The 27115-nt window shown below is 38.5% G+C and overlaps 2 protein-coding genes across 2 annotated transcripts in view; both read right to left on the bottom strand.

Moving 5' to 3' along the window:
* The window catches only part of ATF6 (activating transcription factor 6), a 259261-nt gene that overhangs the window by 86564 nt on the left and 145582 nt on the right, over window positions 1-27115 (bottom strand). The window lies entirely within an intron of this gene.
* LOC126073886 (proteasome activator complex subunit 3-like) lies at window positions 16847-24273 on the bottom strand. The gene has a single exon (XM_049881073.1). The coding sequence runs from the start codon at window positions 21850-21852 to the stop codon at window positions 21112-21114; it is 741 nt and encodes a 246-aa protein (XP_049737030.1). The 5' UTR covers window positions 21853-24273; the 3' UTR covers window positions 16847-21111.

Here is a 27115-nt window from a genome sequence, read left to right as displayed (position 1 = left end):
GATTTTATCAATCAATGCTGAAAAGGCATTTGACAACGTGCAACACAGATTTATGAAAAAAACTCTCAGCAAAATAGGAATAGGAGGAAAATTCCTCAACATAATAAGGGGCATTTATACAAAGCCAACAGCCAACATCATCCTAAATGGAGAGAGTCTGAAAGCATTCCCCTTTGGGATCAGGAACCAGGCAAGGATGCCCTTTATTGCCACTTTTATTCAACATTGTGCTGGAGGTCCTAGCCAGAGTAATGAGGCAAGATAAGGAAATAAAAGGCATCCAGATTGGTAAGGAAGAAGTAAAAGTATCTCTGTTTGCAGATGACATGATCTTATACACAGAAAACTCTAAGGAATCTTCTGAAACTAACAGAAGAGTTCAGCAGAGTATCGGGATACAAGATAAACATACAAAAATCGGCTGGATTCCTCCACACCAACAAAAAGAACATCGAGGAGGAAATCACCAAATCAATACCATTTACAGTACCCCCAAGAAGATAAAATACTTAGGAATAAATCTATTAAGAAAACATTCTGCATCCCACTTTGGAGAGTGGCGTCTGGGGTCTTAAATGCTAGCAAGCATACCCACAGTTAGTAAGCAAAGATGCCAAACTGTTGCTTTCTAAAATGTTAAAAAATAAAATTATCCAGAAAAGCTTTAAAATTTCCCTGAGGTTTTTCCCAACTCTTGCTATTATCTGTGACATTCAAAAGCATAGAAATACAGAATACATACTGAACTAAGAGTTGATAACCAATAAACAGAAAATATGGCCCCAACTTACTTCTTCGATCTTATCTTGTATAATATTCCCTGAATTCTAATGAACTCAAATGATTTCTTTCCTTTTACACCACATTCTTTCCTGTATTCTTGACTTTGCAAAAGTTCCCTGTATCGAGAAGGCCCTTTATTCCGTGCTGTGAACACCTTTTCACCTTACATGCCTTAGCTCTTAAATTTTGTCTTTGAAGGCTGTCTTGATCATCTCTCTCCCCATTCCAAATCTCAAGTCCAAGGTAGGCAATGTTCTTAAAGTCTCCTATCACATTCAAAAAGTCAACCAAAATATAATGGAAATTATATTAGACAAAAGCACAGAATCAAAGAGCAGGAGGAGACCTCAGAGATTGTGTAAACCAGGCCTTCATTTTTTCAAAAATCAGGCCCAGCTGGGATTTAGATTCAACTTTGTCAACCACAATTTTATTCTAATATACCAACAATACCCAAATCAAAATAAGTATGTATAAAATGACCAAGAAAAATGGCAATGGGGCCTTTAAAATGGAAAATAAACTTCACTCATGGAAGATAGTTTATCAAATTGCTAAGAGTGCTTACCTGTGTTGGTTTCTGGGATGTCCCTAATAAAAAGAAATATCCAACAACAACTTAACAAACATAATTACCTATCAAGCTATATGTGTCTAAAAAAAAACTGTTGCCCCTCTCCTTATATATACTCCTGTTTTTTCTTCTTTGCTGCGTGATCAGGAAGCATACTATCTTTAACATTACTCCAAATCATGTCAGATCAGAATGCGAAATATACTGGGGAAAAGCATCACCATAGATAATCTTTATAGTCTCTGGTTTATGTGAATGACAAATACGTAAATATAAGAAAGCAAGAACTTTAGAGACAGTTGTAAACAAAGGTGAGTTGAGATTCTGTGGCATCAATTTAGAAAACATTATTTCAATACTACTGACAGGACCCTAAAAATGTAGCTGAATGAACAAGTCTAACAGATACATTAAAATGTTAAAATTGAAGTCACACTGGCGATTGATAATAATCTTACATATTAGTAATTATCCTTGTATGTTCAAGTCATGAAGAGTGGGCATTAGGTCTTAGGAATCTGTGAATTTATTATCTCCACGGCTTCTAAGGCCCCACCTTGCTCATGAATAGAATTGTTAGATGATCTTTGTTCACAAAGATAAAATAAATGCATTACTCTAGTGTGAGCAGACGGTCAAAGGATGATCTAAGTATGATTTGATGACAACTCTCAGAGTAAAAAACTTCTATAGAAAATAAAAATCACACCAAAATAAAACGGTAAGCTAAAATTATAGTAGTTTTAAACCACTAAACATCAGATAAGTCTGTAACTTAGTTGTTAACTATTTACAAACGACCCAAAAGCAAGTCTAAATCTGGAAACAAAAAACAGCTGCTGATTGCTACCCACATCAGTATTTCCAAAACTATGGCTCAATTAAGACATAATTAAGTATGCTGAAGGAAAAATGAAGAAAATGTCCTGGTCGTTCAAGATGAACTGGCTTTAAAAATGACTTCATGTAAGTATATATATATACTTCATATATATGACAAGCAGGAAAACCTGTTTCATATTAAGTAAGAATAACATTTGTTGGTTAATAAGATGGAAGAATAAAGAGTTGACATAGTGCTCTTTCTACTGTAATTTTATACTAGACATCATAAGAATGTTACAAAGAGTGTACACCAACAGTATTCTCAAACATTGGTTAATAATTCATTAATACTAATCGTGAGTGCAAAAACATGAAGAGAGAGAGCTTTATGAACAAATTAACAGATAATAAATCCTCAGGATATGTTCATCAACGGACCAGTTCAATTGAGGGTTTAATGAAATAATACAACTTCTTGACATTACTGTCCCAATAAGAGATCAAGATTGTACCTGAGAAGAAATGTTGAATCAGCCATTAATCTGACAGTGCTTCTTACTGAAGATACTAACCCCCACCTCATAAGCCTCATTAAAATGGCTACGAGGTCTCTCTTCATGCCATCTGTTAATTATCATCAAAATATTATTATAAAAATTTAAGAACTAATTTTGAAGTAAATTTAGAAATCAGTGAAGTTTCAAAGAGATTAAACAACATAATTAAGGGAATAGCTGTATTCTGGCATCTATTTACAAAAAGGAATACTACTGTTCTTCCTGTATAAACATACGGTTAAAATATCCAAATTAATTTTAAAGATTAAGCATAACACTACTATGCTAAATCTCGAATATATTTTCTAGGAATAACTTTTAAATTAAACATTTTAAAATAAATTTAAATGATTTCTGAGGTAGATACAGAAATGATAAAAGGAATATGAGTAATATAATATTTCTGACCATGCCAGATTAATTCCGATAGCCACAGCTTTTAACAAAGTTTTCATTTTTCAAATTTGGCATCAATTTTTACATTTTTATTTATGTATTTTTTATTGTACTTTAGATGAAGGTTGACAGAGCAAACTAGTTTCTCATTAAACAATATACATGTTGTTTTGTGACACTGGTTACCAAGCCCACAGCATGTCAACATTCTCCCCTTCTTGACCTTGGGTTCCCCATTACCAGCTTTCCTGTCCCTCCTGCCTTCTCGTCCTTGCCCGTGGGCTAGTGTGCCCATTTAGTCTTGTTTTGTTTTATGGGCCTGTCTAATCACTGGCTGAAGAATGAACCTCAGTAGTGACTTCATTACTGAGCCAAAAGGGTATCCGGTGGCTAAATTTTCCATTTTCTTATATAGCTGAAGATCATTAGTTTTACATAAAACTTTTGCAGAATGTACATGTCTTAGTTAATGCATAAGTTTATGCTTCTATGTGTGTACTTGCAAAGCAAACAATTAGCAAATACTTTAAAATTAAGGAGATGGTCTTTTAATAAACTATAATTATTTGCTCGATTTAATTAAGCTACTCTGACTTCATTTATCGCCAATACCCTTGAATTTCTTTATGAAGGTCTGAATTTCATATTATTATGCTTTCATAAAATCCCAGGCTCATTCAACACTTTCATACATAATATAAAAACATTAATAAAATATATATATATCATAGTCATAAGATTTAAGTTCAAAATTATTTTCTTTCTAAAAATATAAACAGAAATTATGTTTATAAGTAACATTTTCTTTCTTCCTACCATTGTTTTGTTGTTAAACTTCTTATAATACAGTGCAATGATGTAGAATCAAAAAACAAAAAATTATATTTGACTTACTGGCTTCTTATTGAAAATATCGACCCCCAGCTCATGAGGTTCATAAAAATGGCTAAGTGGTATCTTTCTGTGTCAGCTGTTTGTTAATTATTTAGAAAAAAGAGTTGAGTATTACGCCTCTGCAGAACAGCAACCATATAGTCTGTCAAATTTCTTCTAAGAGAAGTATAGGGAGTGAGCTGTAGTTAATGGGTGTATGTAAGTAATGGGTTCAATAATTCTAGCATAAAACATAGAAAAATAGCAGGGAAATTTTTCACCAATATACGAGAGGCAGAGGAGTAAGTACTGGAGTCTTAAGTTCACTATATTTATTCTATTTAAACTACTGTTTGAAATTTATGAAATAATTTTCACCCAGAATGTTTTAAGTCTTTATATTTGTTACCAAACAATAGGGAAGATGAAAGGAGAATTGATGCATTTGACTTACGGTGCTGGCAAAGAATATTGTCTATACAATAGATGGTCAGAAGAACAAGTCAGTCTTGGAAGAAGTACAGCCAGAGTGCTCCTTGGAAAAGCGAGGATGGTGAGACTTCGTCTCACGCACTTTGGACAAGCTATCAAGTGGGACAAGTCCCTGCAGAAGGACATCATGCTTGGTAAGGTAGAGGGTCATCAAAACAGAGGAAGACCCTCAATGAGATGGATTGATATAGTGGCTCCAACAATGGGCTCAAACACAGCAATGATTGTGAGGATGGCGCAGGACTAGGTGGTGTTTCATTCTATTGTACATAGGGTCACTAGGTCTAAAAATGGCATGGCGGAGGTGTCTGACCTCCCCTAACTTCACAAGGAGAAAGAGTATCAAGATTAAAAACCCAAGGGTGTTTCCTATGAGGTGGAGGTCAGACATGCCTCTTCTCTTCGCCATCTTTACCAATTCTGACACCAAATGTCCCTCCCACTGCACTTTCTACTTCTCTGCTGAGTTCAATAATTTATTTTACTGGCCACACAGAATTCACAGTTATGGGGTTTTTTAGAGAAGTAACAGGTTATAATTCATGTTACAATAAACTTAGTTCTTCAATCAGGACAGCCTCTTCTCTGCTGTGCCTGTAGGCATGCCTGTCTCTGTCCTACTAGCCTTTGCCCTACTCAGGCAAATGTTACAAGGCTCTTCTAGTTCTGCTGGTAAGTGCCCAGAGGCATTCCCCACTAAACCAGAGGTCTTAACCACTGTGCCACCAATATCCCTATTACATTCAATTAAACACATAATCCTAAACATAACCCTTTTTAAAACACTCCAGTTGCATCTTCTCCACCCCTTGACTATCTTCCCACTTACAAGCATATGGCCTTGGGCCCTGACTAGGTGGAACCAGAAGACCCTGGCCCCCTATTAATCATCCCATTTAACCAGCATGGCCCTTGCTGCAAGTCACTTCAGATGCAGCTTTTCTCCCCTCAACTGCAACATAATTTTCCCTTCAGCCATTACAGGTAACAACCACCAAAGTAATCATCTAAATATCAAAAGTTTCACTTTCCAAGCCCCTCTGTTCTTTCTCTTACAAAGTCCCATGCTTTCATGAATCTGGAGCCACTGCAAAGAATCCCACTTCTGACGCCAACTGTAAAAATGGCATGGGCATGATGTCCTCTAACTTCACGAGGGTTAAGGAGAATCAAGAACAGTCCAAGGCTGATTCCTACTAGGCAGAGATCAGACATGCCTCCTCTCTCCACCATCTTTACCAATTCTAACACCAACTCTCCCTCCCACGGCACTCTACTCTGCCAGCAAGTCTCCTGCCCAAAGGCCCTCAGCTTTCTTGCTCCATGGGCTAGGAAGCCCACAGAAGCACCCGGAGGCACCCTACTCTGCCAGCAATCCTCCTGCCCAAAGGCCCTCACCTTTCTTGCTCTGTGGGCTCTTGCCTGCTGTTTATCTGTCACTGCTTCTCGCCGTCTTTAGTGTTGAAGCTCTCCCTCTGTCTCAGTCTCCTGGTTCCAGGAGCTTCTCAGTGCAGAAATCCAGGGTTTAGAGGACATGCTCTGCTCCTGTCTCTTCTTTCTTGGTGGTAGTGAGATCCTCTTCCTGCTCTGGAATTGCCTCTCTTTTAAACCTAGCAGAATGGCAAAACTGACCAATCCCCTTGGCGAACCACAATTACCTAATTTGCATAGCCCCACCCAGTGAGTGGGAGTTACAAGGCCATAGTGAGAAAGGCCACACAAAAGCAATCCACTGCACTGCACTATGAGTTAGAACCAACTCAATGGCACCTAACAACAACAACCAAATAAAACTTAATAAAGCTAAGAGAATTCCTGAAGTAGCTAAGAAATGATTTAACTTTTAAATACAGAAATACAGAGAGGTAAAGCATTATGCTCATGATCATAGGGACTCAGCTTTAAAACGCATGTTTCAGGTTTTTTCACTCTTTGATCTACTAGGCTATTTCTCTTTAACTCTTGGTTAGAAAAATGGTGATAGAGAATTACTGATGCTGTTAATGGAGTAAGAGAGTTGTTTTCAAATGGGCTTGTGAAGCGTGAGGATTCAGTACAGATGTTTGGAATAACTTGCAGCTGTTGCAGGGTGAATAGGCTTAATGAAATCACTGGGAATATTGAGGGAGGACTGCCTGAAGTACTTGAAAGCATTTACATTATTGAGATATGAAAAAAATGTATAATTAGAAGCCAGAAAATACTGAAAAGCTTAACTGGCCTTTGTTTCATACTGAGTCGGATTTTCAGAAGTCTCTTACCATTGGACACACTTGCACTTACCCACAGACAAGCTCAGTTGTAGCAAACTGCCTCAATTACCATATGTCGTATAAGAAGAGGTAGAAATAATTTTCTTTTGTTTGATCCAGTTTTGGTCTAGTTCAATTTAATTCAAAATACTTTTCTAAACTTACTGTATATAAAACACCATAAGGGATAAAAGGGCAAATAAAAATTCCTCACTGTTCTCAAGAAATTTATAATCTAATAAAGATAATGATACATATACATAAAAACAATACAAAGAATGCAATAAGTAGTATATAGAAGTATTAGCGGAATTTAATGGAATCATGGGAATTGAATCTAGCGCTCAAATGCGGCTCTTTGAGAAGCAGCCTGACTTTGCCTGTAGGAACGTTTAGGCACCAGAAGTACACTATTCTTTTCATCCAGGTAAAAACACTAGCTGCGACGTGATGAATGTAATTAAAGCCACTGAGTTGAACATGTAAAAAGTGCTGAAATGGCAAATGCTTTGTTTTACGTATATATATGCTTACTATAATAAATAAAATTAAAGTTAAAAAAATAGGGACTGGGTAAATGTCTCAATTTTCATAATAGGATGAAAACCTACCATCTATTCAGTTTCTAAAGCATACAGTTGTTATTGTTGTTGGATGCCTTAGCAATACAGAATAGTAGTACTTCAGGATCTCACCAAAAGCCTGGATAAGAAACATAATATTTAGAAGGCTTGTTTAAGGGGTATGCTAGCCTTCCAATTCTTCAGGGAGTCTAAATTCCCAGATCAAGGGGGACTTTCAGAAGGCTTAGGTCACGTAGTTCAGACTATCTTTGAATGGCTTTTACTGAATTGTACTTTATGGACCAGATGATAAATCCAGTAAAATTTTACTAAAAGTGAAAAAGTCTATACTTAATGCTCTATACCAGGCAGACCATTTACTTACCTAAAGATTATGTAAAGAAATCAGAAGCACAATCTCTAAATTTATATGTTAAATGTAACTTTATTTTCTTCATAAAAAATGTCCCTTAATAACTAACCCCCCCCCAAAAAAAAGAAAAAACCCAGGAGCTTCAACACCTCTAGTTCCATATCCACCAGAGAAGAGTTCTACACCATCAGTGATGCTGTTTGTTTTGGAGGACTGTGCTACTGGAGGAATGTAGGAGGTTTTGTACCACTATAGGAGGTTTTGGCTCAGCTCCAAGACTCATCCCAGTTATCCTAGAAATCTTAGCTCTAGAGCAGTGCTGTGTAATAGAAATGTAACGTGAGCCATATATGCAAACCACATACGCAACTTAACATTCTGTGGTGGTGTTTGTTGTTGTCAAGTGCCGTCGAGTCGGTTTCAACTCACAGCAACCCTATAAAAAAAAAAAACAAAAAAACCCTATATGTACCATAAAAAGAAACACTGGCAGGTATTGCGCCATCCTCACAATCGTTATGCTTGAGCCCATTCTTGCAGCCACCATGTCAATCCATCTCATTGAGGGTCCTCCTCTTCTTTGCTGACCCTCCACTTTACCAAGCATGATGTCCTTCTCCGGGGACTGATCCCTCCTGATCTCGCCATCCTTGCTTCTAAGGAGCATTCTGGTGGTACTTCTTCCAAGACAGATTTGTTCGTCCTTTTGGCAGTCCACAGTATATTCAATATTCTTCTCCAACATCACAATTCAAAGGCTTCAATTCTTCTTTAGTCTTCCTTATTCATTGTCCAGCTTTCAAATGCTTATGATGCAATTGAAAATACCATGGCTTAGGTCAGGCGCACCTTAGTTTTCAAGGTGACATCTTTGCTTTTCAATACTTTAAAGAGGTCCTTTACAGCAGATTTGCCCAATGCAATGCGTCTTTTGATTTCTTGATTGCTGCTTCCATGGCTGTTGATTGTGGACCCAAGTAAAACAAAATCCTTGGCAACTTCAATCTTTCCTCCATTTATCATGATGTTGCTCATTGGTCCAGTTGTGAGGATTTTTGTTTTCTATATGTTGAGGTGTAATTCATACTGAAGGCTGTGGTCTTTGATCTTCATTAGTAAGTGCTTCAAATCTTCTTCACATTCAGCAAGCAAAGTTGTGTCATCTGCATAATGCAGGTTGTTAATAAGTCTTCCTCCAATCCTGATGCCCCGTTCTTCATGTAGTCCAGCTTCTCAGATTATTTGCTCACATACAGACTGAATTGGAATGGTGAAAGAATACAACCCTGACACACACCTTTTCTGACTTTAAACCACACAGTATCCCTTTGTTCTGTCGGAACAACTGCCTCTTGACCTACGTACAGGTTCCTCATGAGCACAATTAAGTATTCTGGAATTCCCATTCTTTGCAATGTTATCCATAATTTGTTATGATCCACACAGTCGAACGCCTTTGCATAGTCAATAAAACACAGGTAAACATCCTTCTGGTATTCTCTGCTTTCAGCCGGGATCCATCTGATGTCAGCAATGATATCCCTGGCTACATGTCCTCTTCTGAATCTGGCCTGAATTTCTGGCAGTTCCCTGTCAATATACTGCTGTAGCCACTTTTGAATGATCTTTGGCAAAATTTTGCTTGCATGTGATACTAATGATATTGTCCGATAATTTCCACATTCAGTCGGATCACCTTTCATAGGCATAAATATGGATCTCTTCCAGTCAGTTGGCCAGGAAGCTGTCTTCCAAATTTCTTGGCATAGATGAATAAGCACTTCCAGCACCGCGTCCGTTTGTTGAAACACCTCAGTTGATATTCCATCAATTCCTGAAGCCTTGTTTTCCGCCAGTGCCTTCAGAGCAGCTTGGACTTCTTCCTTTAGTACCATCGGTTCCTGATCATATGCTACCTCTTGAAATGGTTGAACGTTGACTACTTCTTTTTAGTATAATGACTCCGTGTATTGCTTCCATCTTCTTTTGATGCTTTCTGCGTCATTTAATAATTTCCCCATAGAATCCTCCACTATTGCAACTTGAGGCTTGAATATTTTCTTCAGTTCTTTCAGCTTGAGAAATGCCGAGCGTGTTCTTCCCTTTTGGTTTTCTATCTCTAGCTCTTTGTACGTCATTATAATACTTTACTTTGTCTTCTCAAGCCGACCATTGAAATCTTCTGTTCAGTTCTTTTACTTCATCATTTCTTCTTTTTGATTTAGTTGCTTGATGTTCGTGAGCAAGTTGCAGAGTGTCCTTTGACATCCATCTTGGTCTTTTCTTTCTTTCTTGTCTTTTCAATGACCTCTTGGTTTCTTCATGAATGACGTCCTTGATGTCATTCTACAACTCATCTAGTCTTCGGTCATTAGTGTTCAACGCGTCATATCTATTCTTGAGATGGTCTCTAAATTCAGGTGGGATATACTTACGGTTGTATTTTAGCTCTTGTGGACTTGCTCTGATTTTCTTCAGTTTGAACTTGAACTTGCATATAAGCAATCGATGGTCTGTTCCATAACTGGCCCCTGCCCTTGTTCCAGCTGATGATATTGAGCTTTTCCATTATCTCTTCCCACAGGTATAGTCGACTTTAATGACGTAGATGGAGTAAAGCTTTCAGGACCTTCATGTGCTGATGTGGCATGACTCAAAATGAGAAGAAACAGCTGCAAACATCTAATAATAATCACGATCTGGGATGTATGAAATATGAATCTAGGAAAACTGGAAATCATGAAAAATGAAATGGAATGCACACACATTGATAAATTAGGCATTAGTGAGCTGAAATGGACTGGTATTGGCCATTTTGAATTGGACAATCAAATAGTCTACTATGCCAGGAATGACAACTTGAAGAGGAATGGTGTTGCATTCATCATCAAAAACAACATTTCAAGATCTATCCTCAAGTACAATGCTGTCAGGGACAGGATAATATCCATAGGCCTACAAGGAAGACTGGTTAATATGACTATTATTCAAATTTACGCACCAACCACTAAGGCCAAAGATGAAGAAACTGAAGATTTTTATCAGCTTCTGGCAGTCTGAAACTGATCGAACGTGCAACCAGGATGCATTGATAATTACTGGTGATTGGAATGCAAAAGTTGGAAACAAAGACGAAGGACTGGTAGTTGGAAAATATGGCCTTGGTGATAGAAATAATGCAGGAGATCGAATGATAGAATTTTGCAAGACCAATGACTTCTTCGTTGCAAATACCTTTTTAACCAACATCAACGGCGACTATATACATGGACATGACCAGATGGAATACACAGGAATCAAATCAATATTTTGTAGTATACACAATAAAAAGGTAAGAAGAAACAGGTGAAATTAACTTCAATAATACATTTTATTTAACCCAATATTTTCAAAATATTATCCATTCAACATAATCAACATAAAGATTACTCACATATTTTACTTCTTTTTCATACTAAGTATTCAAAATCTAGTGTGTATTTTACGCTGACAGCACATCTCAATTCAGACTAGCTACATTCACGGAGCTCTAGAGTATAAACTTTTGTTTGGAAATTATCCTTTCAGGCTTCCTCCACAACAGAAAACTATAGCTCCTCTGTGGCCCCCCTTTATTTTATAGGTTATTAGGAAGAGCACCCATCAGTAATAGTTCTTTGGTGGTGGAGGCTGGGGTGGGGGGCTGGTCAGGAGAGTATGTATTCCTTAAATCCAGATATTCAAAGTGAAATAAACCAATGCTTGTCCTACACCTCTCCAGCCCTGACCTGACCATCTTCAAATGGTCCAAAAGCACCATCCTCCAAATGAAATGACACTGCCGATGGTACAGAACACCTTCTCGGATGGATATGGAACTGGACACACTGAAGCTACTGGGTTGTTTTTTTGTTTTGTTTTTTCCTTAAGGGACATTTTTCATGAAGAAAATAAAGTTACATTTAACATATAAATTTAGAGACTGTGTTTCTGATTTCTTTATATAATCCTTAATTAAGTAAAAATCTTACCACTCATTCTGGTTTAGAAACATTTCAGCTTCTCTTAAATTTCACAGAATAAAATAATACACTCCTTCGAGGGGATGGTATGTTAATTTTAATTTCTAGAACCCTTTTTCATCATAATTTAATTTACTGATAAATTAATAGGTAGTGTAGTGAAAAAAGCCCTAGCCTGAAATGGAAGATGATTTGACTTCTAGTCTGTCACAAACAAGTTGTCTGATGCTATATAACTCTCTGGCTTTAAATTTCTTCATCTATAAAATAAGGGATTGAAAGTGTATCTCTAAATCCTATAATCTAACTTGGAAACAATATATTCGAAATGCTTTAGACTTAATTTTAAGCAAACATTGTTATTTCCAATGTACTACTGTAAAACTTTGTAAAAGAGATTAGAGACAAAGCTAAAATAAATGGCCAAATTGGGGAAGTCACCTAATTCTCTTGATTCTAGGTTGAATTCCCCTTCACCAGCTCTTGCTAGCTTACACCAATAAGTAAAAATAACATTTGATATTTTCTATGTGAGAGAATTCATTAAATCCAGTTTATAGTGAAACATTTTAAATTTGGATGGCTGCCATCAAGCCCCACTGATAAAATTCTGCTCACTCACTTTTAAGAACTTGAAGACTCATGGAAATAAAAACACATTGCTGTCAAGTCGATTCTGACTCATAGCAACCCTATAGGACAGAGTACAACTGCCCCATAGGGTTTCCATGGAGCAACTGGTGGATTTGAACTGCTGACCTTTTGGTTAGCAGCCAAAAGCTTAACCACTGTACCACCAGGGGTCCTCATCAAAATGACGCAAAGAAAAAACATATACAAATGTATACTTGTCTTACACAGAGCACTCATTATTACTGATGAAAACACAAATCAGAAAACACACATATACACATGTACATATGTATATCCTGCAGCTCACAGATAATTTCAATTCAAGGTGGAAAGATACACATATATGTTGCCAGTATTGTCTTCTAATGCAGAGTACAGGGTGGTCCCAGCAACTGTTTCTAAAACTGACTGGGTTCTTGGTTTTTTCAAGATGAGTTAAAGAAAAAAATGCAATGTCAATGCATAATAGTATCTTTTAGAAATGTTTAAATGTGTAAGAGGAAGTAGGATCCCCTCCTACTCAAACCAAATTATGTAAGCAGGAACAATTCATCATATTAATAATTAGTGTAAGACAAAGTAATTGCATTTTTGTACATATTTTATAGAGTAAAAAAAATTTGGGGGGGTAAGCATTAATAAAATGATCACGGGTATACTGCTAAAACTATTATGGAATCCCATATGAAAAGCAGAGTAACTGAATCACCTAGACATTACCACAGATACAGGCACATACCCTCTCGGCTACTTACTTGATCTCTATTTTCCTCAAACTAGTGAAAATGTCTGTCTCAGACAATATCTTTCTCAGTTAGGGAAAAGAGCTTTAAGAATCATTGAAAGATAAGATGAAACCGCGTCGCTGTTGAGTCAATTCCAACTCATAGTGACCCTGTAAGACACAGTAGAACTGCCCTATAGAGTTTCCAAGGAGCAGCTGGTGGATTTGAACTGCTGACCTTTTGGTTAGCAGCCAAAAGCTTAACCACTGCGCCACCAGGGCTCCACAAGACAAAAGGGGCTTATCTATTTGCTCTCTGAATTTGGGATATCAGCCAAATGGCATTATAGTATTAGTAGGTCTGATTTAAATATGAAAGCCTATCCTCTACAAAAAGTATGCATATGGTGCAATTATGTAAAAACATACATGCATTGTTTAAAGTAAATGAAACATATACATTTCAATAATCTGTGTTAAATTAGTGGGTTATTTATGATTTCTCTTTTTGTTTTTCCAATTTCTGAGTGTTGAGGTAGTCCTTCTGAAATTAAAAAAATATTTTAAACTGTTCCCACAGTTTTGTATTAATGGCTGGGACCACTTGATAAGAATTCTATAGAAATATGTAAAGCTAAAGACTACAGAAAAATGTTGCCTCTAACAACCAAAGAATTTAAAAGCTGAAAATTCAGTAATTAAAAAAAATATTAAGCTCAAAAGTTTGAGAATTCTAAAATTAAGCCTCCTCTATGTCATTTATGTGGTTTAAGACAGGTATTTACTTAGTACTAAAAACCAGACCTACTAATTCAAGAGCTTCTAATCAAATTTTAGCTAGTGGCTTTTATGAAATTACAATAAATAAATAAATAAAGTCATTTAATTAAAAAATGAGTTTTTAAAACCATTTCCAAAAAATAAAACATCAAAACACACATACACTCAATTTGGCTTGTCTTTTAAAAAGGAACAAAAAAGAGGCTTTAAGTCTCTTGTACTAATAATAGGCAAATGACTTACACTGAATACTATGTTTTGACCCCAGTTTCTAAAGTAGGCTTATTATTACAAAAGCTTTTCCAACCGGTCACAAGAAAGGGAAAAATCACCAAGAGATTAACTTTTGCAGAAGGAAGGGACTTTATGAATGCATTCCAGTTCCAATTTACTTAGATATGGTGTTAGAAGAGGGGAAAAAATGAAAATACCAAAAATCTTTAACTACAAAGGACATACATGTGTTTCTTAGTAAAAAGCATGTGTGTGTATTAGAGATAATTTATTCCAACCTAGCACAGGGTTTGACAGTTTAAGAGTAAAAGGAACAAAGCAAAAAATGATGTTATATTATGTAGGGGACAGGTATTTTAAACTTTACGTGATTAATGATGGCTGGAAAACTAAGCAACATTTACGCCTCCTTAAAGTGTCCGTTACATACTCCTAATTAAATGCCTGTCAAATGGTATGAACTGATGTAGGGTTTCTGGCACTCTTCTGAATGAGATATACCGCCTTAAAAGGGAAACAAGAGAACTCTTGAAGGAGAATTTGAAGTGCTTCCTATTAGGCAATGTCTTTTTTTTGTTAGAGTTTTTTTTTTTAAGGTCAGAATTGAAAGACCAGGCTTTTTAGTAGTTTCACAACAGAATAAACTTGTTTTACCTCAATATAATTTTTCTGGAGTCTACTCCGAAAATAAAGTTTCAACTAAATCACTTAAAACGTGTTTTTCTAGTCTACATAGGTTAGAACAGACAAATATTCACATCCATTTTAGTAACGATGGAGCCAAGTATAAGACACATTGTTAATGCAACTGTAGATAAAATAAAAAACAAGAGTGATTGGAAAAAGAATTTTATTTCTCAAATTAATTCACTTTATCCATGAAGAAATACTGTCTTTCCACTCCTTCAGGTGAAACAGATAAGAAAAATGAGAAAGCAAAAGAACCGCTAGGAATCATTAGGTACTCCCCAGACAAGCACTGACACCAACTCACAATGCCTTAAATGGATATCACTGCTGCCTTAGAAAACAGAAAGCTCACCAGCGTGTAGTATAGTTCAAACTCAGAAATATTAAAAAAAAAAAAAAATGCCCCTCCAAGGAAAAAAAAATCTCTGCTTTACCTCTTAAACAATTCTTGCTGTTATATAGGAAATGTTTTTACAGAAGCTTTTGAAGTCTGTAAAACAAATATTCGTGCTGGTTCTCACTTAGGAATGAAAACACATTGTTGAAGAGAAAATCCTAAAGAAAAGTCTCACTCTAAAGTGATTTCACTCATTAAATGGGGAAATTGGCGCGGGGCAGGGGGCAAAAGTACCAATTAAAACACATAAAACCAGTCATGTTGTCACCTTATCTATAGCAAGATCTATCCCACGTGTCTGTCAGTTCGTCATGTGGTGGTGGCTTCCATGTTGCTGTGATGCTGGAAGCTACGCCAGTATTTCAAATATCAGCAGGGTCACCCACAGTGGACAGGTTTCAGCTGAGCTTCCACGCTAAGGCAGACTAGGAGGAAGGCCCTGGTGGTCTGCTTCTGAGAAGACTAACCAGTGAAAACCTTATGAATAGCAGGGTCACAAGGTAAGCCCCTCAGGTTGGAAGGCACTCAAAATACGACTGAGGAACAGCTACCTCCTCAAAGCAGAGTCAACCTTAATGACGTGAATGGAGTCAAACTTTGGGGATCTTCATTTGCTGATGTGGCATGACTCAAACTGAGCAGAAACAGCTGCAAATATCCATTAATAATAGGAACCTGAGATGTACAAAGTACGAATCCAGGAAAATGGAAATTGTCAAAAATGAAAGAGAATGCATAAACATTGATATCCTAGGCATTAGTGAACTGAAATGGACTGGTATTGGCAATTTTGAATTGGACAATCATATAGTCTACTATGCTGGGAATGATAAATTGAAGAGTAATGGCGTTGCATTCATCGTCAAAAAGAACATTTCAAGGTCTATCCTGTAGTACAATGCTGTCAGCGATAGGGTAATATTCATATGCCTACAGGGAAGACCAATAAATATGACTATTATTCAAATTTATGCACCAACCACTAAGACTTAAGATGAAGAAATTGACAAGTTTTACCAACTTCTGCACTCTAAAACTGATCAAACATGAAATAAAGAAGCATTGATAATTACTGGTGATGGGAATGCAAAAGTTGGAAACAAAGAAGGACTGGTTGTTGGAAACTACAGCCTTGGTGATAGAAATGATCCTGGAGACCACAGGACAGAATTCTGCAAGATCAACAACGACTTCTTCACTGCAAATACCTTTTTTCAACAAAATAAATGGCGACTATACACATGGACCTCACCAGATAGAATATACAGGAATCAAACTGACTACATCTGTGGAAAAAGATGATGGAAAAGCTCAATATCTTCAGTCAGAGCAAGGCCAGGGGCTGACCAGAACAGACCATCAATTGCTCAAATGCAAATTCAAGTTGAAGCTGAAGAAAATTAGAACAAGTCCACAAGAGCCAAAGTACAACCTTGAGTATATTCCACCCGAATTTGGATATAATTTCAAAAATAGATTTGATGCACTGAACACTAATGACTGAAGACCAGATGAGTTGTAGGATGACATCATTGACATCATACATGAAGAAAGCAAGAAGTCATTAAAGAGACAGGAAAGATCAAAATGGATATCAAGAGACTCTAAAATTTGCTCTTGAATGTAGAGTAGCTAATACAAAAGAAAGATACGATGCAGTAAAAGAGCTGAACAGGAGATTTCAAAAGGCAGTTCGAGAAGACAAAGCATTAAAATGAAATGTGAAAAGACCTGGAGTTAGAAAACCAAAAGGTTCAGCATCTCTCAAGCTGAAAGAACTGAAGAAAAAAATTCAAGCTTAGAGTTGCAATACTGAAGGATTCTATGGGGAAAATATTAGACGATGCAGGAAACGTCAAAAGAAGATGGAAGAGCAGCCATCTAAGACACATCAATTGGTCTCAACCCATCTGGAGCAAAGGAGAATGAAGAACACCAAAGGCACAAAGTGATTAAGAGCCCAAGAGATAGAAAGGGCTACATAAGCCAGAGACCACATCAACCTGAGACCAGAACTAGATGGTGCCCAGCTACAACCAATGACTTCCCTGACAGGGAACTGAACAGAGAAACCCTGATGGAGCAGGAGAACAGTGGGATGCAGACCTCAAATTCTCGTAAAAAAGACCAGACTTAAGGGTCTGACTGAGACTAGAAGGACCCTGGAGGTCATGGTCCACAGACCTTCTGTTAGCCCAAGACTGGAACCATTCCCACAGCCAACTCTTCAGACAGGGATTGGACTAGACTATAAGACAGAAAATGACACTGGTGAGGAGTAAGCTTCTTGGCTCATGTAGACAGATGAGACTATGTGGGCAGCTCCTGTCTGGAGGTGAGAAGAGAAAGTATAGGGGAATAGGAGCAGGCTGAATGGACATGGCGAATACAGGGTGGAGAGAAGAAGTGTGCTGTCTCATTGGGGGAGAGCAACTAGGAGTACATAGCAAGGCGTATATAAATTTTTGTACGAGAGACTGACTTGATTTGTAAACTTTTACTTAAAAGCACAATCAAAAAAAAAGATGGAAGAAATACACAGTTACTGTACTAAAAGAATTGGTTGCCGATCAACCAATTCAGGAGGCAGCATATAATCAAGAAGCAATGGTACTGAAAGAAGAAGTCCAAGCTGTACTGAAGTCACTGGCCAAAAAAAAGGCTTCAGGAATTGATGGAATACCAAATGAGATGTTTCAACAAGCGGATGCAGCGCTGGAGGTGCTCATTCGTCTATGCCAAGAAATTTGGAACACAGCTACATGGCCAAATGACTGGAAGAGATCCACATTTGTACCCACTCGCAAGTAAAATTTTGCTGAAGATCATCCACAACAGTTGCAGCAGTACATCGTTGACATGGAACTGCCAGAAATTCAAGCCACATTCAGACGAGGACATGGAACAAGGGTTACCATTGCTGATGTCAGACGGATCTTGGCTGGAAGCGGAGAATACCAGAAAGATGTTTACCTGTGTTTTACTGACTACTGTAATGGATTGAATTGTGTCCCCCCCAAAATATCTGTCAACTTGGCTAAGTCATGATTCCCGGTACTGTATGACTGTCTACCATTTTGTCATGTGATGTGATTTCTCTGTGTGTTGTAAATCCTATCACTATGATGTTAATGAGATGGATTAGTGGCAGTTATATTGATGAGATCTACAAGATTAGATAGTGTCTTAAGCTAATCTAAAAGAGAGAAGCAAGCAGAGAGACACAGGCACCAAGAAAGCAGTGCCAGGAGCAGAGCAGATCCTTTGGACTCAGGGTTCCTGTGCGGAGAAGCTCCTAGTCCAGGGGAAGATTGAAGTGAAGGACCTTCCTCCAGAGCTGACAGAATGAGAGAGAGAGCCTTCCCCTGGAGCTGATGCCCTGTATTTGGACTTCTAGCCTCCTTTACTGTGAGAAAATAAATTTGTTTGTTAAAGCTATCCACTTGTGGTTACTTCTGTTATAGCAGCACTAGATAACAAAGATAACTATGCAAAGGCATTCAACTGTGTACATCATAACAAATTATGGATTACATTGCGAAGAATGGGAATTTCAGAATACTTAATTGTGCTCGTGAGGAACCTGTACGTAGATCAAGAGGCAGTCTTTCAAACAGAACAAGGGGATGGCAACACTATGTCTCACATACTTTGGACATGTTATCAGGAGGGACCAGTCCCTGGAGAAGACATCATACTTCGTCAAATAGAGGGTCAGCAAAAAAAAAGGAAGACCCTCAAGAAGATGGATTGACACAGTGGCTGCAACAATGGGCTCAAGTATAACAACAGTCATGAGGATGTGCAGGACCCAGCAGTGCTTCGTTCTGTTGTACACAGGGTCACTTATGAGTTGGAACCAACTAGACGGCACCTGATGACAACAACATAGCAAGATCTAAAGGTAATTTTCTTTATAACAAAGAGCTATCTTATCCTATGCCTATAAAGATAACGTGAAAAGGGGGGAAAAAAAGGTGGAGTTACAAAAAAGTTTTAACAATAGATACTATACTCTTATATGCTTACCTAGTTTCAGTGTCCTGTATTTCATAGAAAAGAAAGTTCAGTGGGAAATATATTCTCATCTCTTACACACACAAAAAATTAATTTCTGATAATGTTCCCACAGAAAACTAATTTAAGAAATAATTTGTTGCCTGCAAGTATTACTATAAAATATATTAAAAGGTTAAGGTCACACCTTAGGTATGTATATCCAAACTAAACCCATTGCCATCAAGTCGATTCCAACTCAAAGCCACCCTATAGCACAGAGTAGAACTGCCCCATGGGGTTTCCAAGGAGTGGCTGGTAGATTCAAACTGCCAACCTTTTGGCTAGCAGCCCGAGCTCTTAACCACTGAGCCACTAGGGCTCACAGATATGTATACAGTCTCAAAAATATCATGAGGATTCAGGGCACAGGCTGGTTAGTGAAATGAGAGAAAAAAAAAACCTGTAAATTGTACACAGGAATACTCTCATTCCTATACCTAAAAAGGCATCAGAAAGTAATTCCTCACTCTTTTTCCAAATTTGTATTATGTAACTTTCACAGATGGTGTTTTCGAATTAGAAATATCCTCAGATAATACTAACACCAGAACAAAGGCACTCTGAATAAATATATTTCAACTGGCTAAAATATCTGACTCATTAGAAAAGATGAAATTCTGAGCAAAAACCGTTACGCAGAAAGGATTAATGACATTACATCACAAGCAAGATATTCTCTCCGACGCATGGAATGGCTCACTGTGCAGTAATTTACCTTATCTGCAACGAAGGGCTACTAATCTGGAAATGCTAAAAACTTTAGAAATATCAACAGTACAGATCACTGTTGAGAAGACAACAATGGCTTCCCCTCAACTAGGCAGCAAAAGTAGGTGGGGGAAAAAGCCCCAAATTCACATTTTAAAGTCTTTAGATTTGAACAATGACCCATATAATGTGAAAGGGAAACGCTAATGAAGGTATATAAGAAATATCTTGAGACAAACAGGAAGGGAGTTGAACGTCAATGCATGGGAGAAAAAAGTAAATGTAAAATTAAGCTTAAAAGATTTAGTAGGATCTAAAAATTTTTTTAATGAGATAGATAAACGGATATACAGGAGATGCACTGAAGTGTGTGTAAAGAGAAACTGGAAGGTGCTGAAATGGTAGAAGACTGTGCAAGGAAGGTTTTTCCACAGATTCCTCTTCTTTCTAATGGAGATGTGGTTGTCTACTTCTTCGGAACAATTAAGATCTATTACTCTGTATATGCCCATTTTTCTTACACATCAGAGTTGAAAAATACCAAGGCCATGGGTAAAACTGAGGAAGGGGAAACATACAATTAAAAAATTAGAGTTCAGATAAGCACACGTAGGCCATCATAAAATGTTATAACCAAGTTTTATTTCAATCTGCTAAATTTGAGGCATATAATGACCTGAACGCATCCCTTTACACACCTTTCTTTGCAAAATACAAATGATGGTAGAAAAGAAGCATTTCTGAGGTTTCAACAAGGTAACACAGAGCGGAATCTTATGAAAAAAGCTTCATTTAACTTTCTCTTAAACTATGTTTTTTTTGTTTCATTTTTTTTGTTGTTTTGTTTTTTTTTAGGATAATACCTATGTCACCAATGCCATAATAAAGAAATCTTGGCCAACATTCCTCCACAAAGCTGCTTTTAAAAATGGCAGTCATTTCTCTTTGGACAACCTTACCACCTTCTACCAGATGGTTTGCCTCGATCCTCCTCTCCGAAGGAAAAGCAAATCAAAATTAAACCAAAAGAGCATTCAGGAGAAGGACAGGCTCTATTAGATTCAAACTAAACAGTAACACACATTTCCAGTCATTTCATCACCTGTAAAAAAACACCTGTAGAGTCATTAAAAACAGCCTTCTAGCTGCCGAAACGGCTTGGCCAACTCCTGATGGCAAGGAGGGTGGAGAAAGTTCTCAGTATAGGTTGTCAGTGTTGGTGCTCCGAGGAGTCTTTATCTTCTCGATGTTTTTGAGGATTACATCATGTAAGGTGGCATACTGGTTCCGAACGTGCAGCAGAATCTGGCGCACACTCAGGTACTCGTTTTCGTCGACCTCGGCTACAGTGCGGCGGTAATCTTCCACCTGGGGGTACTTCACGATCTTGGAAACCAGTTTGGCCCGCGTGTTGTAGTAGGTGGAGAAGCGGCGCAGATAGGAGGCCGCCGTGCTCTCCACCGTCCACAGCTGGTCCACCGTGTCTTCCTGGATAGACACCCCGAAGTTGTTGCCATCCTCCACCTTCGGGATCAGCAGCTGCACCCACATCCGTACCGTGTTGCATTTCTCTCTCAGCAGCTCGATCTCAGGCTTTACCCGCTCAATCAGCTCCACCAGATGCTGGTTGCTCCTCAAAAGCTGTCCCTCGCCCCCCGGCAGTGCTGGTACCTTGGTCGCGGGCTGGGTCTGCAGAGACTGCGGCTCCCGGTTGGGGCCATCCCCCACGGTGTCTGTGGCCGCAGGGGGCTCGGGACAGGGCACCGAACGGATCCTGGACAGGTCTTGCAGGCGGAGCTCCTGGACCCGGCTATCCAGCTCCGACAGCTTCTGAGGGAAGAAGGTGGACACCAGATCCTCGGCCTCCTGGGCGATGCGGGCCCGAAACGAATCCACTTTCCCCTGAACGTCCTGCTCTAGCTTCAGGGGGGAAGCCATGGCCTCCCCCGGCGTCGAGAGTTGGGGCGGAGACGACCTATGTTTTCCTTTTCGGCAGGCCTGGCCTGCACCTCCGCCGCCACGGCCAACTCCCAACAGACCACGCCCTGCCACGCCGGAAATGACGTGCACGAGAGGGGGCGCGGGCGCCCGGCGACATCCTCGGGGCGGCGCTGTGGGACCAGCCAAGGCTCCATGTCCGTAGGCTGCAAGGGGCTGGGAGCTGCAGGATCATAGACAACGGCTCAGGGGAGACCAGGTCTGGTCTAGTTCCCGGAGCCGCCTCTCTCCTACCTACTGGCCTGGCTAGTGGGAAGCCAGAGCAAGAAAGGCCAATTCCAAAGCACTTAATCGATACGCATTGTGAAGACTGAGCAATGACAAATCAGTGTACTTTACATAGAAGTTCCAGGAAATCCGCAGTCCCTGGGTCCAGAACACAGGATCTGTTCTGAAAGGCACCACACTAAATGGGCTCTCCAGAGCAAGGCTCACATCTGGAGAGAGCCTCGGTCATAGTTTTACAGGGAACCAGGACCTAATCCATGCTGTTCCCCTTAGAAAATCAGAAGTAGCTCACTTAACTGGTATTTTAATCAAGTTAGCAGACTTTTGAGATGTTCTACAGCTTACTTCAGAAACCCTGGTGGTATGGTGATTAAGAGTTCGGCTGCTAACCAAAAGGTCCGCAGTTCGGATCCCCCAGGCGCTCCTTGGGAACCCTATGGGGCAGTTCTACTCTGTCCAGTAGGGTCACTATGAGTCAGAATTGACTGGATAGCAATGGGTTTTTTTGGATATGGCTTTATAAAATTCTTGGTCCACAATAGAAATGTTAAACGACTTGTCTTAAAACGCACCCTTTTGGGGGCAATTAACAAAATTTGAATATTGACTGTAAAGTATCAAGGTCAAATTTCCTGAGTTTGATAACTAGTGTGGTTACACATGAGAATATCCTTGTTTTTAGGAAATACACATTATAGTATTAAGGGATAAAGGGGCATGATGTATTTAACCTACTCTCAGATGGTTCATAAAACGTGTGTATAAAGAGAATGATAAAACGTGAGCAGATGGTAAAAACTGATCAATCTGCATAAAGGATATATGGGAGTTCAGTATTACTCCTGTAAGATTTTTGTAAGTTTGAAACTTTCAAAATATAAAGTACAAAAACTCTTTTCCTGAAAGGTTTCCAGAACCATAAAGGCAAAATCTGTAGCCTTCTAAAATTTCAGCCTACTTACTTGTATTTGTTATCCTTCCCCTGAAATGCTCTCCTTTTGTTCTTTGCACACCGTGCACTTAAGTTTTTATACTAGCCTTATTAAAGTTTATTTCAAAAAGGAGTATTCTAAAGATGCTATAATACAGTTTTTTATGTAACTGTCACCTCTATTAGATTGTAAACTCCTTCAGGGCAGGGCCAAGTATCAATTTGTTTCTGCTACATCTACTACAATGCCTCCCATGGAGGAGGTGGTCAATACACGTCTGATGAAATGATCCTGAATGAGATCTTAGCTAAGCGTAACTTCACATAATCTAGAACGAATAGGAAAGAATCAGCAAGACAAACGTGTTACACGTTGGGTTCCTGGCAAGCAGACTCTGAGAGATTGCTTACAGAAAGTTTATGAGTATACCTGAAAGTACCTGTGGAAGCGAAAGGACAGAGCAAAGTGAGATGGTGGACTGCAACAAAATCCCAAGAAAGGCCTCAGTTGACCACAAGGGGATCTGGGAATGGCCGTTCAGAGTTGTCCTGAGTTGGAGACAAGGCAATTCCTGAAGAGGGACCTGGGCAGCGCAGCATAGTTTCAACTACACATGTACCGTATTAAGATAATTATACCAACACACTAGCAGTTTATTTAAGTCAACCATGTTTAGCCCCAATTAGGAGTTGGAAATTCAAAGATGGTTTCTGTGCTCAAATCCTGTAGGAATGTAACAAAGAAAGTCTTATGGGAATGTGACAAAGAAGAAAGCAGTAGAAGAAACTTTATTTTCAACAATGTAGGAGGGAAGGGGTGAATGCTGAGTGTATATGTATGTGTATGCGTGGGAAATGAAGGCATTTAGGGAACTGCAGAAAAGTTGGATCGTAAGGGAAAGTAGCAGGAAATGAGGCAGGAGAAGCAAGCAAGGACTGGTTCATGGAGCCAGGGCCCTGTTTGCCCTGCTTATGGAGCTTGGATTTAAGAAAAGAGAATGAAGGAATTTAGGATAGGGAAAAATACACACGTATAGATGATCTGAATGGTGGAGGTGGATCTGAATAAGCGACTGATTAAAGGAAGAGAGATTGACACCATCATCCAAATGAGAAAGTGTGCCTCATTTCAAGTAGTCGCAATGAGGATGAAAAGAAATGTCAATAGAGTTTTAGGAAGTAAAAACAGTACTCAGTGATAGTTTTGGATAGGGAGAGATGAGAAAAGGAACAATTCAAATATATGTAATTTTTTCCTTATGCAAAGAATTTCTATTTATTCTTAAATTAAGCCTCTTTCAAGAGATGAATTAGATATACATGTATTTTTACACAGATATATTTGCAGTCAAGCTTGGAAATTTAGGGCTATCAAACAGAAAAGGAAAATAAAATCTTGAAACAGGTCCACAATTTTCCCCATTTTCTTTACTACTTTAGAATTACTATGGAAATTTTCTTTTATACAATTACAGTTTAAAAAGTCTTCAAAGGTATATATTTTAACAAATGGTTACTCTATTTTCAAAGAGTAAATATTTCTAATTGCTCTTTTAAAGAAGCAGGGAAGTTTCCACTTAAATCATGAAACTGATTAATACAGCCATTTATATGAAATTTTTTCTTTAGTTGTCTGATGATAGAATATAAAATTCTGAAGAACTTCAGCTGTTCTATTTCCTGGTATGATGTAAGAGTTTTATTTACTCATGTTTCCTGTCCTTGTTACTAAGAGTAGCGGTTGATAGGAAAATAACTGCTCCTAATTTTTCTTCCCCCATCAATCATCAGCAATCAGCAGTTGTTTTAAAAAATTCTTTATGAATTTGTATGCCCAGATCTGACCCAGGAAATTATACTGAGCGCCAGTCAACAGGTGGAGGAAGGCCAGGAACAGCTGTGTATTGTCTTGTTTAGGGGAGTTTCTCCTTTCTCCACCGCCCAGCAGGGTTCATCACGTATTGATGCTAATAACTGACACACCGTTCTTCTTTTAGGAGTATCTACAGATTTACAGATTGATTTATCCTTTAAGTATCTCCACACTCTAAAACTAGGCCCCACAAAGAAGGGATTCTGTGGTCCTATGTGTGAGTTCCACTTAGGAACTGTTGTTGTGTCAACTACTGGACAAAAATGTAACCCCGAGAGAGGGATTGGGATTCAGTCCTTCAAAATACATTTTTCACTGATTGGTCTCTATAAAAGTTAAGAGAAATATAATCAGTGGGGGCTAAAGTCTAGGTAATCTTAAAACTCTGGTGGGTGGTAATATTTATCTCCTTATATTTACAAAATCCTCATCTCTGGGTTTTAAAGGATTTTAAGTTATCTAGCCCAAATGACTTCATTTACCACTCATAAATACTTGCTTGTGTGTATCATAAAATGCTTTTTATTCTTTATAGTATTTACATACACTATACATAGTCTTAGTTTTACAATGCAGTTACTGAGTAGTTAGAGCCGATATCTAAGATAGACAACTGTATCACCTTCCCTTCCTTCATCCTTCCTCCTAGACTGCTGTAAAATAAGAAATGCAGAGACACTCAGTGCCATGTTACTTTGTCAACTGTAGTTGCTAATTCAACGTCTCCAGAACTCAGTCTCCAAATCCAGTATGTAGGCATGCTTTTAGGTGAAGAGGACTGGCAATGCAGCAATGTGCTTAAGGCTATGGAGTTAGCCTAAACCAAAAAACTCAAACCCATTGCCATTGAGTTGATTCCGACTCACAGCGACCCTATAGGCCAGAGTAGAACTACCCCACAGAGTTTCCAAGGAGCGCCTGGTGGATTTGAACTGCTGACCTTTTGGTTAGCAGCTGTAGGCCTTAACCACTATACCACCAGGAGTTAGCCTACCAGGTTCAAATCCTGGCTTTGCCAGTTACTAGCTGTGTGACCCTTGGTAAATTATTTGATCTCTCCGTTCTTCATTTTCCTCATCTATAAAATGAGTGTTATAATAACAGCCATTGCATAAAGGTTGTTTTGAGGATTAGTTAATAATATATAGTTTTATTTAAACAAAGTGGCCTGAACATAGTAACTGCTCCATAAATGTTGGTTGTTATTGATGGAGGTCTCTATATCAGCACTCCAAAATCTCCCCTGACCCCTTGAAATGGGGCAGAACTATGAGTTCTAAACAAACCAACCAAGATGTAATGGTGTTATTCACTACCTTGTTATTTAGTAGTGATGGCTAATTGTGCTACTGAGTTAAATATACGTAATTTTCTAAGAAAATGTTCTTGTAATTTCTGAGATGATCAGTGTTTAGAGACTGTATCACAGAGGTCACAGGTGAAGTAGAGCACGAAGTTCATTGCCTTCCTTGGCTGGAAAGTGCACTCCTGAGGAGAATCCCTCCGGCAACACCAGTGCCGGCTGCTGCAGAGTCTGTTCCAACTCATGGTGACCCCATGTGTGTCAGAGGAGAACTGTGCTCTACAAGGTTTTCAGTGACTGACTTTGGGGGAAGTAGATCACCAGGCCTTTCTTCTGGGGCACCTCTGGGTAGACTCAAACCTCCAACCTTTTGTTAGCATTGAAGGACATTAACCATTTGTACTACCCAGTGGTTCCTTCTGGCGATAGCCATATATTTACTCATTAAGTTCATATTATTTTATCTTACAAATTACATGGTTGGTATATCTTGGAAACAATGATGTCTACACTCAAGGTTCCTTAAGATCATTGGTTTTAACAAAAAAATCTACTGATCTCTGGGTTCTAGATTTTTAACTTTTTAAGATGCGTTGGCCAGTGACTCTCCATCTAAGACACCAATGGCTTCGTTGTTTATAAAATCCCTTTTACTGGGTGAACAATGAATCCTCTAGTTGGTGTTTTCCAAACTGGAGTCCATCAGTTCCCTATAAGTATTTATTTTGATAACAAAAATAACTGCTGTAAGCATATTCTAGATCGTATTATAACATAATTCACTTTTGAGCCCAGCAATTATATTGTTTATGTATGATTATACCAAGTACCAATACTTAAATGAACAGAGAGGAGCCTATTAGGTAAT

This window comes from Elephas maximus, chromosome 3 (assembly GCF_024166365.1).
Source record: "Elephas maximus indicus isolate mEleMax1 chromosome 3, mEleMax1 primary haplotype, whole genome shotgun sequence".
NCBI classification, from domain to species: domain Eukaryota; kingdom Metazoa; phylum Chordata; class Mammalia; order Proboscidea; family Elephantidae; genus Elephas; species Elephas maximus.
This window is presented reverse-complemented; position numbering and strand designations above follow the sequence as displayed.